Source organism: Cryptosporidium andersoni (assembly GCF_001865355.1).
Source record: "Cryptosporidium andersoni isolate 30847 chromosome Unknown contig_51, whole genome shotgun sequence".
NCBI classification, from domain to species: Eukaryota; Apicomplexa; class Conoidasida; order Eucoccidiorida; family Cryptosporidiidae; genus Cryptosporidium; species Cryptosporidium andersoni.
Genome location: NW_027122906.1, coordinates 37,651 through 56,959, shown reverse-complemented (window position 1 = coordinate 56,959; position 19,309 = coordinate 37,651). Strand labels below are relative to the sequence as shown.

The following is a 19,309-nucleotide window of genomic DNA, read 5'->3' as shown; positions in this document are numbered from 1 at the left end:
TTCTTAGTATGATAGCTATGATATTAGAACTATAAAATATTAGATTTTAACTAATTTTGCATGAGTTCAAGTGCTACTAAGTTTTATTTTAAAATATTTTAAACTGTTCAGTATTATTGTGTTAATATTATTCATATTTAATTCATCTATAAATAATTTATAAGTATATGCAATTAAAATATTGAATAATATTATTAAATTTACAAGTTTATTTTATATATTTTCACTTTTTGACATTAATTTTACTCCCTCCAAAGTATTAATGATGTTCCAGCCAATCTCCATTGTTGGATATTTTCCCCTTTATTTGCAGGAACATTAAGCCATATCAATATTTCATCCCTAAATGAATTTTTGTATACCGGTATACTTATTGTGTCATCCAAAGGATTTTGAGGTAGTAAGTTCAATTGATATTCATTATCATCTATTTTACCACCATAAATAAAATTACTTTCAGATTGTTTAACCCATTCTAGCCTAATTGGGGGAATCTCAGAGGTTGCTCTATTTACACTAAGTTCAAATATTCTGGATACTGAATTCCACTCAATAGCAGTAGCTGTAATCCCTCCAATTGTAAAGCTGCATTCAGAATTAGATTCAGATGCTGAATTATCATCAAAAACTGTAACTTTTGGAACCACATCATTGAAACTACAATCTAATAATTTTGCAGCATATTGTTTGCTAGCTGTAAAAAAGGCTTCAGGATCATAAAATCCTCCAAGCCAAACTGTTTTCATTTCTATACACTTAATTCCAGGAGTTATAGCCAGAACTATTGAAGAAAATAGTTCTAAATTTGCATTACCAGTATTTTTAATCTCATCTATAGCATTTATATCTCCACTTTTTAAAGGAATTTTTGATCTTAACTTATATACTAATATACAATATTGAGCTAATCTCTTAGATAAATCTGCAATCCATAAGTCTATAGAGGATGCAGGTAAGGGAAATAGATCAAACCAGATACTTGGTACTAAATCTGACTGTAGATCTAGTCCAATACCACGTAAATTATTCGTTAACTTAGATATCCCATTAAATACACTTTTTAACTCTTGTATATCTTGCCAAATTTGTTTATATCCACTTAAGCATGAGCTAAATTCAGAGATATAAAATCTACTAATTGCATCTACTTGTTGAGATTCAGTTGTAAGTTTTGGAATAATTTCAAGAATACACCTTGAAAATGGTAACAAATGCTTTAAAATATTTTCAAGCTTATCTTGAACTCCAAACAGCCATGATGGTAAACCTGTTGTAGGTTGGCTAGTAAATGAGTTTTCAAGTTCACTCTCAGATAAATCTCTTGATATTTCTGATTCTTCAGAAAGATTTATATCAAAAGAACTTTCATCATACTTCAGGTAATTCTGTTGTGAAACATCTTGAGAGTTTCCAAATAATATCTGTGAATTTGGAAGCAGATCTGGTGTTTCATTTCTAGCCTTAACAATAAGCTTATGCCAATTTGTACTCATTAACAAACCTTTTTGAGCTAAAATAACATTTTCAGCTAATGGAGACAGACCAAGCCAAGTTGGTAAGTTTGCACTCGGCAAATTTTCAATCCAATCTAGATATACTTGAGGATTTTTTGCTGTATCAGGAGCAACAAGATTTATTAAAGCTAATTTGTCAGACTTGTAGAACTTAGACCAATTAGAAGTAGATGAAATAAGTTGGAAATTATTTTCAAAAGACTTTGAAGATAATATTTCACTAATAAGGATTTGCAGTATTTGTTTATCAACAACATTGTCTAGTCTCCCACCATATGACACTTGATATATAAGCTCCCTTATTGCCTCCCAAGGTATTTGTTCCGGATCGTTCATTTGTGTCTCAGTTACCCATGTATTAATAATGCTAAGGGAACACTGAAGATCTGCTTCACTAAAGTTATAGAACTTTGTCCAGCCCAAAGGACTATAACGCTTTCTTTCGAGTATAACTGCATGCAGAAATGCTACCAAAAAGTATAAACGAAGTTTAATTACTATTAGTGATCCAGATTGTTTAATTGATGTATTTAATAGTGTATCATCAGACTGCTGTTCCCCTTCTAAACATCTAATCGTAATTGCATTGGCCCTTTGTAAAGCTGCCTTAAGGCCAACAGGAGACTCCAAAACAATTGTTGTTGATACTCTTATCAAATTCAAAGGTACTCCTAAGGCGGACTCTTTATTTGAATTCGCACACGTATTAAAAGATGCGTCATTAATTGATTTTTTACCGTAAATTTGATGCTTAGGTAACTCAGTAGACATAAACAATCTAAAGTTTCTATTTGGAGCTGATTGGCGATTCTGCAATTGCTGCTCCAATTTATCTAAAGAACCAGCAGATAAATGGATATTTTTCAGTAATACCCAAGTTCCCTGTTGTATAGCTTTTGTGATTGTCTCGTCAGCTTTCATTGCACTTTCTGAAGAACCTATTGCAATTGATGTAATTTTTACGTTATTCTCCTTAGCTACTTGAGTCACAATCTGAGATGGATCAAATCCTGGGGATGTCACAAATAATATCGGAGTAGATTCATTAACTTGACTATTTACTATGTTATTAAGTACATCTTTTGTTAGTTCATGGCTCTGAATAAAACCTGGGCCTAAAATTGAAGATATTAAAATATTAAAAGCCATTAATAGACGATCAGGACGTATTAGCTTGAGAAGTAAACAGTTTAGAATTCCCTCTTTAAATAATTGAACAGTTGATGCTAAACGTTGATCAGATTTGGATTCAATTGACCATAAGTCTTTGAAATTGCTAGTTAAGAAAACTTCAGGTTCATTTGAATTTAACAACTGAATCCACTGACTTGTATTCTCGTTTATTGACTTTGGTATATTGGAAAATGATGGTAAAAATGAAGTCATGTGATTAAGTTGACGTATTTGATCTCTATCTAAAGGTAATGATTTCGGAATTTCGCCCATAATTGAGTCATCTTTTATTGTTTTCTTTTCCTCTTCTGTACCTAAATCACTATTTTTCTTAGATGAAGTTGATAAAATTCCAAATACCTTTGTTAATATATCTATCTCTTTACCAAGAGTTTCATCTAGAGAAACATTATAGAAAGATTCCATATAAATCCTTAATAAATGAACACCCAAAACCATTCTGTCATTATAAAGCAAACCTTGGGAAACACGGTTAAAAGCTTCTTTCAAAAGTCTCAAAATGATCTCTTTCTGTGAGGATATATCTAGCTCGAAATCTTCAATAATAGGTGTTTCTTCGGGGTTTTCAATAATTTCAGATATAGATTTTTTGTTTACCACTTCTCCCTTTTCCAGAATTGTGAATAGAATTCTATAAAAAAAGTTTAGATCAAATTGATAGAATGAACAAATAGCTGGTAGATGTTGAAGTGTAAAGTATATTCTTGTAGCAATAAGAGATAGAGGTAGATAGTGACTCAGAACTTGATCAATATGTTGCATCGTAGACTCCATTTTTAGAGTCTCAGTTTGAATATCCTGAGCCTTTTTCTTTAAAACTTCAAGAGTATTAATAATATTTTCATCTTCCAGAATATTCCCATGTACATTAGATAGAGCCAACAACAAGTTATCTTCACATTCACGGAGCTGTACACGATATTCCCCATGTAATTTTAATAGATCACTTCTTTTTTTATCAATATCTGGTCTCAATTGTTTGAGTATTAAATTTCTACATTGTTCTAATAGTGACGAGGGAGTTACCGTAAAATTTACTATTGTGACCCTACTAGTTATATCTGGACCAAATTGAATAGTAGGATCTTGTGTTGTCAAGTACATATTAAATTGAGGTGAAAAATCGACATCATTATCACCTACAGTTATCAGAGTTCGGCCTCCATGATTGTGAGTTTCCTGATTCAAAACATTATATATTAGCGGATCTAAAGAAGAAGTTATATCTTGGACCACTAGGGAAGATCCAAATCGAAGTGCAGATTCCAGTAATTTAGGAAAGTTTGGGTCTCCAAAAGTTGTGCATTGCAATTTCGATGCTGCACTTTGACGCAATGTCACATTTGAAGTTCCACTTGAAGATCCAAATCTTGTTCCTGGTCCTGAAGCTGTAACTGAAGTCTTAGCCGATTTCCCAGTTCCTGATGTAGATCCTGCTATTCCCTTGAATCCTCCTGCATTGCTAAATTCAGCCAAAAAAGAAGTTGCATGTCCTGAAGGATCAATAATTAGTGGATATCTAATGTGTCTTTTGAGTATTATAGCATTTTCTACAGACAAATCATCATTTGATAGATTGAAACTTTGCCATATGAGTCTCTCGCTAGGTTTTGAAAGAAAGTCAATAATTTTAAAGTTCGCAGCTTTTGTATGAGATAAGTGATAGTCATCCATAATTCCTCTCCATATTGAAATCATTTGTGTTCTCTGAATTTGATCTAAACCCCCAGCAAAGCATATGAAAGCCGAAGCAAGTAAACAATCACCCATTATATTAGACAACTCTGTCTGAAATCCTTCTTTTGTCTTACGCCACCTATCTTGTTCTGTAGTTAAATTTCCTAGAAGTTTAATGCTTCTTTCTACTTTGTTTGTAACTAATTCCTTCTCACGCTTTATAGATTGAACTTCAGATATTAACTCTGCATATTCTTTCTTATAAGTGTCAATACGCTCTTGAAGTTCTTTAAGTAATTTCTGAGCTGCTGCAAGATTCTGTTCATTTTCAACTTTACTCTTTTCTAAATTACTGATTTCTTGTTTTAATGGCCCTACTTTTTCATTAATTGTTGAAAATTCAAGTATACTAGATACCCAAGATGATAAAGGACCAGCTGCATGACTAGCTCTGTTAATTTTTTCAGTATCCCACTCAGGAGTATCTAAATATTCCTTATGTAACCTTTGGATTGTCTTACCAGTTACTGTAGTACTATCAAAATTTATTACTCTACTAATAAAATCTGCACTCTTTAGGACTTTGCGACTTTCCTCCCAAACTTGTGGTTTATTAAAGTTGTTTGTTAAGAGTATAGCTACTGCATCTATTGTCATCTTAACTAAACTAGGAGGATTGGCCATTGATCTAAGCTCATCCAGATTTTTTTTAGGAATATTCGAAACGGCATTTTTTGCTTCTCTTAAAATAGGTTCAACTACTTTTAGTTGATTTTCAACTTCATTAGAACGTTCTGTAATTACAACTTGTTGCTCATCCAAAGATTTTGCCAGAATTTCTGTTGTCTTCTTTTTCTCTTCAGCTTCTCCTTGTTCCTTTACCATCAAAAGCATTTTCTGCTCAGCCTCCGAATTCTTCTTGATAAGGGTTTGTTCTTTTTCTTCTAGATCCTTCTGTAAATTTGCAACTTGGATCTCAGTACTATGTAGAGTTTCTAAGCCAGAGGATAAATGTTGTTGCTGTTCCAATAATGAATCATTTTTCTCCTTGTATAACTTCAGAATATGTTTCAAAAAATCGAAGAAGTCTCTCGGAGTTCTTTGAGATACTTGATGTGACAAGTTTGATACAGTGGAGTGATAACTGGAATTTTTTTTTCTATGGGAATTAATACTTGATCGATTATTAAATGTATCTAATTCCGCTAAAAATAAATCTACTATACATTGTGTAATAGCAGAGATACGGTCTTCGTTATTTTCTATTGAAGGCATACAGCTTGTAGGAATTCTTTCAATAGCCAATATACTGGAATCAATTTCAATTATTGATGCTTCAGGAGTTGCATTTGTATCTGTAAGTGTAGGTAATGCTGTATCTCCTAAATTAGATTCAGAATTAGATCCAAAATTGAGAAATGATCTAGCAATTTGATTTAAAGCTGAATTAGTTAATCTCCCCATCCAGTTTACTATACAACGATTAAACAAAGCAGGAGATAGTGATTGAGTTTCCTTAAAGTTGGGATTTGCAGGATTTAAAGTAAAAACAATGTGCAAATTCTCCTGTACAAGTTTCGTGAATTTAAGGAATAATTCATTGCTTTCATCCACAGAAATAGACACAGAAGCTCCATAAGCTGCTCTACATTCATTTAACAATTGAGTATACTCATCTCCTTGAAATAATCCTGGTACTTCTCCAGAGGCTAATAAAGCATTCATTCTTTCAATAAATGCAGGTCCTAAAGCGTGAGATTCTTCAAATATAAACGTCAACTTCTCACCTTTAATAGCTGCTCTCTTCATTACAAGACGTAAGTCAGCTTCAAATGCAAATATGTCGTATTTACGTCCTGGTTTAATAGTAAAAACATGCAATCCATTTAACCATGATACTAAATTAGCTAACAAGGTTTTCCCACATCCTGGAGGTCCTATTAAAAGTAAATGGCCAAAAGGTTGTCTTAAAACTCGATCTACTCGATTAATGTTATCTAGGAATTCATCAAATAGAACCAGTCGTGAAAATCCCTTTTCTTCATAAAAATTGCAGAGTTTCTCTTGTAGGAATTCGCAAATCGTGGATCTTGGCACTTCTTGACATACAGAAGTTACTAAACTTGTGAATAACAAAGGACGTTTTAAGTCTTCCTTTGATATATTAGGGAAGTACTTTATTATCAAGCTATTCATCATTTTTTGAGACCATTCTCTCTCAGATTGTTCAACTAGTCGATCTTGGAAAATCCTTTCTCCTTCATAAAGTACTAGTCTTAGTAGATGTCTTAAATCGCATTCTTGATTCTTAGATTTAAGCTCTTTTATTTGTTCAATTAAACTGGGTGACAAAGAGGAATAGCCAATTGAAGAATAAGAATCTCCGTGACTTTCGCTCGCTGATACTTTCTCGGTCAAAGATGTTTGTCCTTTACCATGGATCCCTGAGTACAAGGAAATTTTCCATCTAGTTAAGTCTCGAGGAGAGTAAATATAATGAGATTGGAGATCTACAGTAAGTGTCTTTTCAGAAAAATCATAAATGTCTACCATTAGTGAAGTTAAAGCCTCAGAATGTTCATACAGAGTTGGGAAAGGCTTGAGAATAGCCCTGTTAAAGACAGAGTATATTTGTTTAAGTGATTTTGTACCTGGGAAATCCACAAAAAGTACTGGAGAATGTCTAAGAAATCGATCAGATAAAGGATGTCTTCCAGTATCTGTTGGAGGATTACATGCTCCTACAAACTGAATTCTTTCTAGAGTCACAAAATTCCACTGAGATCCATCCTTTTTCCAATATCCATGCGACTCAACTAATTGTCTTATAAACATTATAACTCTCTGAGTACCATATTGATCAGGCTCTGGTAGATTGCATTCGTCACAGAAAACAACAAGCCATTTATTTGGTACTACAGGTCTACAAATCCAGCCTTTTGGAGCTTTCACAAATTCACAGTAGTGATCTAAAGTTTTGATGAGAATTTCTGGAGTTGTAGCTGATGAAAAATTTAGGGATACAACGTCTACATCTGACATATTTCTTAGGACAGAAGATAGGGTCATAGTTTTACCACTTCCAGGAGGACCACATAGAATGGCTGGTAAATGTCCATTTATCCAAGCATGTAGAACATGATAGTGTCTTAAAGTATCAACAGTTTCTATAATAACACTAGAATCTAAAACCTGATTCAAGGATACTTCAACTAATTTTTTATCTAGATCATGTGACCAACGTTGCCAAGAGCCCGAATACACAAGTACTCCATAATCCAATAATGAAGCATCAACATCTTCATTATTCACAAGATCTTGTGGTAAATCTGTAAATGTTACAAGTTTTGCTAGTTCTCTAGTATATGCAATTCTGTCAGCTAAATTCATACTTGATGAAAAACCCCAAATAATACTCCAAATAAGCCAATTATTGAAAAATAGAGTAGATGAAGAGATATCAAATCCAGTGTTATTTGATTCGTATTGTTCCAAAATAAGTTTGACTCCATAGTTTAATAAAGAAAACATATTTTCTATCACTCTTATTCGTGTAAAGGTCATTATATGAGGGAAATTAGATGCTAGTGTCAAACATTTTGATCCAAAAAAAGTAGAAGCTCCAGTATTCCCATCTGAATCACTTTTTTTGGTTCCTATAAGTACTGAAGACCATATTTTAAACGCCTTATTTCTAACTAAGGCCTCTATATCCATTTCCTGAACTTGACCATCATTAGATAAAGATAGTGAATTTACAGCTGAAGTAGCAGTGGAAGAGTATCCCACTTCAGGTATAGACCCAGGTGCTCCAGATACTCCGAGTGCTGGAGGTGGAGATGACAAGATTTTATTATTCAAAACTGTCTTAATAGTTTTGTATAGGTAAGATTTAAAATACATTTCATCTGTTATTATATCTTCGCTAAACCAAATCATACCACAGCGTGAAACTGTAGCTAAAGTTGCAGTAGCTAGAGTATGAACTTCAAATATAATTCGAACACAATTTGGTAACTCTAAACGCTCACCATTAGGAAGTGTAAGAATTTTGTTATCGTCCAATACAGAGTTTAAGTTTTCAGCCCATTCTGGGTCAACATCACCATCAAATACTATCCAATATCGTTTATTAGGGGAAGTAGAACTATCTATCAAAGTAGAGGGGGTAGTTAAAGGTATAATGGAAGATGCTGTTCCACCTGCTCCCATTATATCACCACTACTAATAATTTTTCTAAGTAAAGCTGTAAATATTCCATCAGTCCACTCCAGAGTTACAGGATTTAGTTTCCCAAAAAGACTTTCTTTATCAATAGTTTTAGGATCTATAACAAAAACACTACTTTTACACCCCTCTACAGTATCCATTGCATCCAGAAGGATCTGTCTAATACTACTTTTCCCTGTTCCAGTAGGCCCTACAAGCATTACACCATGATTTAATTTTTGTATTTCATAAAGCTGAAGTGCTTTATCCATCCATCTTGGGCTAGGTTCTAGTGAGTTTTGATAGCAAAAATTACAAATTTGTTCCTCCATCACAAGATCATGGACAGACTCAGTAGATACAGATGGAAATACTCCTTGAAACAAGGTTGATAATAAAGGGATATCTCTAGCTATAAGTTTAGGTAGCAAAGTGGATGATATGGAGCGGATGATTAACTGTTGCTCACTTTTCAATATATTAGAAGTCTTATCACTTTGATGATCATTAGGTGAAGTATTTTTTTTATCCATAGTTCCCGTTTCTGAATTGCATGTTTCTAGATCAAGTGTTCTCCCTAATTGTCTCCTTTTTAGCTTTCCTGCAGACTTCAAAACTGATTTCATAGAGCGTAGACCAAAGTCATAATGAGGTTGGTTACTCATTTGAGATTGACAAAGTTCGAACAAAGTGACAATTTGTTTAGAAATGATATTTCCATATTGAAATCCTTGTGCAAAAAGAGTTACTTCAGCTATTCTTTGTTTATCTGGAATAACCATGGCAATTTCTCTTAATAAGTGTTTAAGATTGTCTGGGAGTTCAGATCTTCCGGCATATCCTGGGTTCATTGTTACAAAAATCCCAACATCAGGACTCATTGGAACTACTTTATTAAGTAATTCAACTGTATTGCTTTGCCTAGAAAGAGCTGTCTGAATTGTTAGAATCTGTTCAGAAACAGCTGAAAGAATCCTTGCTTGTAGTCTATTAAATTCATCAAAACATCCCCAGGCTCCTACTTGGCATAATCCAACAAAGATTCTGCCCATAGCTGTAAAATCGAATCTTTCATCACAGTTAAATACTAGAACAAAACGTCCCATTTGATTTCCTAGTGCTTTTACAGTCTCAGTTTTTCCTGTACCAGCAGGACCAAATGGGTTACCTCCTAAGCGCATATCTAAGGCTTGAGTTAAAGTTAAGTATGTCCTATCTGTTAGGGGAGTTTGAACTAGTTTCTCAGGAATACCTAAGTACTCATAACCATAGAGAAATGTCGCATTTGATATACTAACGACAATTAAGGAATTACTAGAGGTATCATTACTGTTTGAGTTATCAGGGTTAATTAAGGTGTTAGTTAGACCTTTCTTGGCTGTAGAGGTGCCGTCTAAACCTTCTATTCGTCTAGAGTACATTCTCATATATTGTAACCAATGAAAACTTTGAGAGCTATCAACACCCACAGAACTTAGGTAAATTAAAACATCTCGTTGATGCACAAATTCTACAATCATTTCATTGTATTTTGTTTTTTCACAATTAGATTCATCAAACTTGCTAACTATATTTGTCAAGGCTGAGAGAATAGCTTGAATCATTTCTAAAATCTGTTTGGTATTTTTTAATACAAAACTTTCTTCGGTCCTTTGAGTCCACCAAGTTATCCAAGCTACTAGCAAAACTTGAGCTGGGAATTTTGAAAAGATTTTTGATAGTTTCATATCCAAGGACTCATTTTCATCCTTAATGGGACATGAGAATTCCTGGAAAATCTCACTCACAGCTTGTCTCATGAGATCTTTTAGTGTATCTTGCATTGCTACGACAACATTATTTAACCAGTCAACCAGGGAAGTGTCACTATAAATATTAATAGGTTTCTTAAAGCTTATTTTTTCCCCTTCCCTAGAAAACATCCCAGTTATTATACACTCAATTACTCTGAACTGTTTAGAAGCTGAATTATCTGAATTAGTTTCCATAATGTTATTTTCGTTTCCCTTAATAGAGAATTCAAGATAAGAAATACCTGCAAAAATTTTACTGAAGTGTCTCTGAGCCACTGTGACATCCTTTCCATTTCCAATCATCTCTAGTAAGTCTTCATCTCCAATAAAGTAAAAGCGTGGAAACATACTTCGTTGTTTTTCCAAATACTCCCCTAAAGCTTTTTGAATCTTGTTTAAATAGTCTGACACTCTTTCCAAAGACTTCACTAATCCTTCAAAGGATAAAATATCCAGAACTTTAGGTTTACTTAAAGATCTTTTCAATATTACTTGAACTTCATGATCTACAGTATGAAATCGGTTATACTCCTGTGGTAGAAGGTTGGCAATATCTGTACTAGCCATGAATATTCCTTGTAAATATATCCAGCGTCTTTGAGTTTCCATCCACAAATCAATTATCGATCTTAATCTCGTTAACTTCTCAACCCAAGTTTGACTTTCTTCTCGAAAGATCTCATAATAAGGTGAAAGGGCCATATTTTGAAGAGCACTTAAGTGATCGTCTATAAGGGATAATATTACATCCCAATTCTTGATAACTTTTATAGATGTGTTAGAAGGTAGAGTGGTAAACTCTACTTCTAAAGAAGTCCAAATTTCCTTAAGATTTAATAAATAAGTTTCCAAAGTATGTTCACCTTGAGCTTTGATAATTATTTCTGTTATTACAGCTCCTGAAGTATCAAAATCTATGTTCCATACATCTCCCAAAGTTAATGTAGATAAAATTGATGCTGAGAGTATTGAGGAACTATTACTAGAAGAAAGTGTAATAATTTTGTTTCCAGAAGCTGATCCTGGAGATACAATTGAAAGGGATGAATCTACTGAAATATTGGAAGATGTAGATGTTAAAATAGATTTTCCAGAAGCTCCTTGAACTCCTCTAGTTGCTTTAGAGCTTCCATCTAGAACACTAGCCTTTGTCTTTTTATCTTGCCACTTAACTTTGCTAAGAAGAATTCTCCAGTGTCTTTCCTTGAAAAAATCAACCTTGAGTTTTGTAATATATAACATACACTTCATATAATCTTTTACATCCATTTCCAATTGATCAAAGGCATCATATTGTCGATATTTGATAGGTATTGACTTTATATTTGCTAAAAGTTCTTCTAAATTAGATTTTAGAGTTTTTGGGTTAACATTAACCCAAAGAGTACTTTTAAGCCCATTGATCATAGTAAAGAATATATTCAGTTGACTCCAGATATCTTTGAAATCTTTAAAGTCCTTAATTGCAACTTCAAATGTATCTCCTGTTATCCTTTTAAATTCAGAGTCTATCCAATTTGAATCAAATCTAAAGGCCCTAAAAATTAGACGATATGAATCTACATCTTTATGGACAGTATTCACCTTTTTTTCTATAAGAGTAATTTGATCCAATATTATAGATGGATCTTTAACAAACGTAATACTTCGAAGTTGGTTCCACTCATTTAGTAAATTTTGATAGGTTTGGAATACGAGCTGTACTGTCATCTTAAGGTAAGTCTCAATCTTACGTCTGTTTGGCTGTATAACAATACTAAAGCAGTGGTCCAGGCGTTGGTGGGAGTTTTCATATTCACCCTCAAACTGTTCAGCCCAAATCCAATCATTTGGAAAAGTGAAACGTTGAATTTCCAAAAATTTTTGCCCATCTAGTAACAGTGGTAAATCACTACCTAGCTTTGCATCAAATTCCTGAGCTGAGATAATCTTAGAGCTTAATTCTACCAATGTTGAATGTAAAGAATTTCCATTATTTGGTAAATTGACCATTATAGAACCTTCAGCTGGAATTTGACTCGTATTTAATGTAATAGAAAATAGATTTGAAGAATTTTTGTCGATCCATGATAACCATTCCGGTAGAAAAGGTTCTAGCTTGTTCAGCATAAGTTTGATGCTATTAATAGAAGTCCAATAATTGGATAGTTGTTCATTAAGCTTAGTTGCATAAAGATGTAATACTTCCCTAGCTAAGCTGTCATACTTGTTAGTTATTTTAACCTGAACAGAAGAGACTTCAAGACCTATTTTGGGGCTAAACCACTTCAAATCGTCACTCATGTTGAATGTTGACCTTAAGTTTCTCATATCCCTTAATAATAGTTGCCATTGGCTCAAATTAATCAATTGGTTTGTTACGTTGTTCAATTCAACAGTCCATAAAGCCTCAAACTGACGCCAATGATCTATTGAGTTATCAACAGAAACAAATAAATGGTCTAAAGTTTCATAGCTCCACTCAATAAGAGATTCTGGTAGCAACAAAATTAAGTGTCGATATGTATGATCTATGGGAACTTTCTCAACAGCTCCTATATCAGTAGAGCTAACCCATGGATGAACTGTATCAGATATAGTAGTTGAATCAGATTTCACTAGAGGAGACTGCACAACTGACTTCAGTTCCTCTATATTAGATGCTACTTCCATCTTCTTTAATCCTATCTTTAATTGTTGAGCAAAAGGGGAGTTAGGTGAAATACTTACAACATCAATAATTCGTCTCAAAGTAGTAAGCTGAGCTACAGCTTGATGGAATTTTTGAAGCCAGTAAGATTTTAAATCATCCAATGAAGGTTTTAAAGTGATTTTTTGATCTACTAATTGAAGAGTAATCACCGTTTGAGGAAGATCCAAAAGAAGATTTGAGGATGTGGGTATAGTCAAATTATTTCCAGTAGATAAGTTTCCTCCAGTGTTTGAACTTACTGTAGGTCCCCCAGATATCTGCAATCCTGCAAATTGTTGTATCCAGAGAGTTATAAATTCCTTTAGTTTTGGAAGTAAATAAGATTGAATTACCTGATCCCAGTAAAACAGATAGTCTACTCGATATGCTAATAAAAATTCTTGCAGACGATCACCAATACTATAAATTTTGTTCATATGTTTAACTAGTTCATCGAATCCATTGTAAATTGGAATATTTTGTATTTGATCAATAAGAGTCGAAAGCTCCTCATCTATAGCCAAAACAGTTTCAAATCTGGCTTCTAGAATATCCACAGAATCATTAAATTTTCCAATGAAAGCATCCAGGTGATCTGAGGACCACTTGAGAGTTAAACCATCTTGAATAACATTATAAACATCGTTCCTATAAGGAGTTAACAAAGGTGAAATTCGTTTCCCAGGTTCCATTTCCAAGAGAGTTGAAATTCTCATCCAATTCATGCACAAAGAGTTTAAACGAGTAATATAGGGATATAGAAGTTTTAGCTCATCAGACAAAACTTTAACACTATAAGGGACTCTATAGGAATAGGACTGAATAATCCTTAGATCCTTAAAAAGTGATAAAATATTAGGATCTATAGTAGTAACCAAAATTGAATTGGAAATAGTGGCATTGTAATTCTTTTGTAAACCGAAAACTGGTTTATTCAAGTCATAGGTAATTTTGTCATCCTTTCTGCGCTGTAGCCAGTAATCTACAATTTTGCTGGGATGAATCTTTGAGATAATTTGATCTCCATCATTTTTCACCTTATGTCCCTGAGCCTCAAATTCCCAGTTAGAACCAAATATGCTCTCCAGTTTTTGATAAATGTTTTGAATTCTGTCCTGCAGTAAATGTGACCATATTAAAGTGCCACCAACATTAGGAATATCGCGTAAATATGAGAATTGAGACGCTGCATTTGACTGATAAGGATTTTGATAGCGAGTTTGCAGAATTTTGAAATCAGCTTCAACCTTTTCTAGTAGAATATTTTGGTACTCCTCTACAGCATTTCGAATTCTTGGTCTGAAAAAGAGAACATTATAACGCCCTAAAATATGAAACATATCCAAAGTATTGCTTGCATTATTAAGTTGTTCTCGAAGTTGCTTTATTAGTAGAGTTTCAGAAGCATCCATTTTATTATTGTAAGCTTGTTTCCCAGCCTCCCAAGTTTCAAGTCCAATAGAGGAAAGATCCAATATATTTATGTTAGCTACACAAGCATAAGCCTGTTCTAAATCTTTTTTAGCTAATGTCTGAAGCATATCCATTCCTCCCCTAGTAGAAGCTGTTGTTTCATTCCTTGTATCTCCAGATCGACTTGTTAAGAGCTCAACAAGAGTATCTTTAAGTTTCTGATGCTGCTTACGAAAAGCAACAATATCATTTAAACGTTGGATCAAGGATATATGGTTAAAATCTAGTTTAGGGTGTGCACGTTCAGACAAACCTCTTTTCTTAATTAGATCTCGAATAATCTCCTTTAGTAGACGCCACTCATCTTCCCATGTTTGGGCCAGTTCATTACATCCATTTACAAGATGTTCAAAAAGTGGATATTCAAGGTTCATAAGTGACACTTTACTAGGAGTATTCTGAAGTACCTTATATAGTTGCCTAGTCATATCTGCAGAATATACTTCAACAAGCTGAAATACTCTGGAAATTGGATATGCAGCTATAGCTTTAATCTTTCTTATATGCTGAAAAAAAAGATGAACTGCAGATATTATCTCATCTACTGTTGATGCAACAAGCAAGTCATTTATAGGTAAGTCGTGAATTAGAGAATTCACGCTTTGAACTCTTTCTAGAGTTTGTTTAAGACCCGTATCAACTTCCAAAGATATTGCTGCTAAAAATTTTTTAGTCTGTCTTAGAACAGCCAAACTCCATTCCACCTCTATGCTTTGAATTTGCTGCATTATCTGTTGTAAACTCCTCTCATAGGAGGACCAAAACTTAACTTCTGATGTTACACTTAAACCAATATCACGTTGGAACCTTGCAAGAGATTGGATATCTCGAATCCATTGAGTTAAAGACATCTGTAAACCAGATAAAAATGTTTGATCATCTCCAATTCCATCCATATTTATTTGACGACCGGAATTTTTATACTCTTTTGCATATTCATAAACTCTAGAATCTAAAACTAAACGAACCATTGGAACCATGCTGTCATCCTGACCCTGTTGTAAAGCTATGCATAATTCATTAACTTTTCTCTGAATATTATCCAAACCTAGATATGCCCCTGAAGAGCCAGATATATTAGTTAAGTTAGAATCAACTCCATCAATACCTTCTGTAAAATCATTTAACGAAGAAGAGTTTTTTACATTACCTAAGACTCCCAGTAAGGGAGTAAATGCATATTGCAGATACTGATTTAAAACTTCATATGGGGTAAACTTTGAGTCCACAAATCCCAACTGGATACACTGAAGGCTTGAAGCTATTGTTCTAGTACTTTTTATTGGTGTATGTTTTTTATCATCATCTCTTTTCAGTGATTCATTTAAGTTACCATGATCTCGATCTGCGCTTGTAGTTATTATTCCATCTTCAGACACTGCAAACCCGAGATTCTTAACAAAAACCATTAAAGATGCTTTTAAACATCTTGCTGTCATACTAGTTTCTATAAATAGTTCATATTGTGACCAGGTATTTCCATATTCTAATCTACTCCCATCAGATGAGAGTGATCTAGATACTTCTTCCTGGTTATCACTTAGTTCTACATCCTGAGCTGGATTTCCTTCTACAGGTTCCTTGCCTACTATCAAACAGTGAATATCAGTATCACGTAAAAATCTCTTCAGGGAATCATCACCACGACCTGTAAGTAAAGATGTTAATTGCTGTCTTGAACAGTCTAGTGCAGAAGGTACTACCTCTAACAAGAAATTTATCAGTGCTGTCTTTACTCTTTGACTCATTAGTCAAAGAATTTATATCATCTAGTACTTTTAAAAGTTTTGTAGACGTTTATATTATTTTAATCCCCACTTCATATGTTAGACCCCGATATAAGAAAGGTATCAATTGTATTACTCCTTGGCGGGATATGAAATGTGATATTACTACTTGTAGTTCTTTATGCATGCCTCTTAATCCAACTTAAATATATTTAGAGAGGCTAAAATACACCTAAATAAACGACTATAATATAACAATATACTATGATCTAAAACGTATATTTAGTTAAGATGCATATATTCAGCTCTCGCACTTGATAAGGTGTACTAATACTTAGGACAGTTTAAAACTCGAAAAGTAGAAGTTTGATATGATATACTTAAAATTCCTCACATTTTCTTTCCTCAAAGTAATGGGGTCTTAAAAAAAAATCTAGATCATTAGAAAATATAAATTCAAAATAATTACCCCAACTTCTGTGCCGGAGTACAATAAAAGTCAAAAATTTTCATATTTGGTGCAAGTTTGTGTATCTGCTTAGTCTGGTAATAAGTACCAGTGAAGATATGCTTACTAATAATATCCATGCCTTGAAGAGTATCTTTAATTGATTCCCTTATTAATGCCTATTTTATTACAAAATTCAAACTAAACAATACATGGACGTTGCATTTTACAAATAGGGAGAAAATGAACAGTAGGAGTATAATTAAACTCTGGACCAGTATTAATTACTGCAGTTGCCCCCATATATAGAGAAAGGGCTGGGTGATAAAAACCTGCAGGAATATCAGTATAATTAGTTTCTAGGACTTTTCCATTCACAGAAAATTGTACTTTTGAACCTAAATATTAGCAAAATTTATTTGCAAACAATTCAAAGATAAGAATTTCTTTTTGTAAAATGCCTACCTTTATCAATAATTATTGGTGGTAGCTTATCAGGATTGCATAAAAGACCCATTTCAACAAAAGGATGAAGTTCAGGCCTTGTTAAAGGATTAGGTAAATCATAAGAAGTATTGTTCAAAGTAATAAAGCATCCAACTATATCTCCTGTGTTTAATGGCTTGTAATTAGGTAAACACCGTTTTTTGCCATTATTGAAACAGCTGCAGTCTGAACTACTCAGTGAAAATCCAAAAGAATTAGTACCTACTGGAACATCGTATCTACTATATCTGCAAGACCATCCAACCCTATTTAACAGAAATAAAATGAAACGTACATTTAATGTCGTTTAGCATTTATATTAAGAAGGAAAAGTAAGAAATAACTTATTGTAGTTCCTATATATACTTACCTAATACTAGGTTTACAAATTTTGGTTACACTGATTGGATATCCAAGAAATGGTTGTAATTCGACAGGATTGCCTATAGTTATCTCAAAATACCATGATCCAGAACTAGATCCATGAGATAATAAAACACTACTCCATCCTTTATACCCCTTTGCAACGAATCTATCCTCTGACAATTCAATAAATGAGTCTTTATATCTAACAGAAAGTACTGGAAGCGACTTATTGTCTATTTTACTCTCTTTAATGTTCCCCTTTCTTATCTTTTTAAATTGAGAATAAAATACTGGTTCCCTTACAAATTCCACGTTGTTGGGTAAACTAAGAAATCTATCTTTTATCTCAATATCTCGTTTGTTTACCTTCAGAGATTATTAAAAATATATGGGAAAATATCATTATATTTGATAGTTAACGCACCTCTTCCATAATTTCTTTTTGCTATTCAGTATTAAATACGATATGAATATCCCAGTTAATGGCTGTTAGCGCAGCGCTGTAGTATATACTATAGGTAGAAAGATAAAGTCCAGTAAAATAATATGGGAAAAATACACTCCAAGACAAATAAATACTACGACAATAGTTTTCTGTTAATTAAATTACTTTAAAATGGTATTTAGATAAGATATATGTATCCAAAGCTTGCTTAAAGAAAAAAACCTCTTTAAATTAAAGGAAATAGCAATACTTCTAGGGAATTTTGTAGTAATAAAAACAAGGAAAAGATTCTAATAATACATATCAAAATAATTAAATTAAAGAAGTAAGAAATTTGTTGAATTTGGAAATAGCATAAAAAGTATAAATATAGTACTAGTAGCGCCATGTTCTCAAAAGTAAATTTTTGACCTCTAACATTTCTACCTTTTAACTCTCTCTTATTAAAAAAAATAAATGATGAAACCTACCATAGAAACTATACCTATTACTGTCGAAAGTCAAATAGATATTCTTTTAAAACTAATAGAGCAATATGCACCTATTTTGGCTCCTAGTCCAAAGATTGGTAAAATTGACTATACTAAACTTAGTAAATTATCAAATAATCCATCTAACGTAAGTTAATTAAAGATGAGTAAATCCAAATTATTTGAGAATTCAAGCTTAACTTTTATCTAACTTCCTTAATATCAATATTAATGACTAAAAATTGTGTTTTTATAAAATAAGTGTTGTAGTAGATGTAATAAAAACTTCGACTCATTTTATTTATGGCCTGAATTAGATATTGACCCTTTTAACAAGCAAATCACTATAGTGAATGTACAGGTAGGTCTTATATATTATTGGAGTCTTTATAGAGACTTTACTATTAACAAGCTGTCATTTATACCTTTTATTTTTAGAATGTTTGTACCTTATGCCTTAATATATTGGATTTAAATACTCTAGTCAACTCACTATTAAGAGATGATACATCATTATATACTCATTTTCTTCAAGTAAATGGTATAGATCCACTAAACCAAATGAACTTTCAACATTGTATAACAATTGTAATGAATATTCAGGCATTATCTAGGTAAGCTAACAAACGAAGAAATATATGGCCACTAAAAACAGTTCTTTTAGAGTTTCAATTTAATTAATTTTTATTTATATATACTCGTTTTTTCTTTAATTGAAAATTTCAGAGAAATAAATTGGGATATTATTGATAAGTCTGGTTTATTCATTCTTAAAGTATAGTATACACTGTAAATATAACAATTTTCTATTCATCCTATATGGTTACTTCTTAAT

The 19,309-nt window shown here is 32.8% G+C and overlaps 3 protein-coding genes across 3 annotated transcripts; 1 reads left to right on the top strand and 2 right to left on the bottom strand.

Annotated features, from left to right (window-relative positions):
- Positions 1 to 242: 242 nt before the first annotated feature.
- Positions 243 to 16,280, bottom strand: cand_031400 (dynein heavy chain family protein; the record flags this gene model as incomplete). Its single annotated transcript, XM_067213366.1, has 1 exon — positions 243 to 16,280. The coding sequence occupies one exon, from the start codon at positions 16,278 to 16,280 to the stop codon at positions 243 to 245; it is 16,038 nt and encodes a 5,345-aa protein (XP_067066858.1).
- Positions 16,281 to 16,908: 628 nt separating this feature from the next.
- Positions 16,909 to 17,992, bottom strand: cand_031390 (SPRY domain-containing protein; the record flags this gene model as incomplete). Its single annotated transcript, XM_067213365.1, has 4 exons — positions 16,909 to 17,105; positions 17,173 to 17,459; positions 17,564 to 17,925; positions 17,984 to 17,992. 4 exons carry the CDS (start codon positions 17,990 to 17,992, stop codon positions 16,909 to 16,911), a joined length of 855 nt encoding a protein of 284 aa, XP_067066857.1.
- A 468-nt stretch (positions 17,993 to 18,460) lies between these two features.
- On the top strand, positions 18,461 to 19,255 carry cand_031380 (uncharacterized protein; the record flags this gene model as incomplete). The annotated part of the gene is made up of 3 exons (XM_067213364.1): positions 18,461 to 18,622; positions 18,913 to 19,088; positions 19,201 to 19,255. The coding sequence occupies 3 exons, from the start codon at positions 18,461 to 18,463 to the stop codon at positions 19,253 to 19,255; spliced, it is 393 nt and encodes a 130-aa protein (XP_067066856.1).
- Between the last annotated feature and the right edge of the window lie 54 nt (positions 19,256 to 19,309).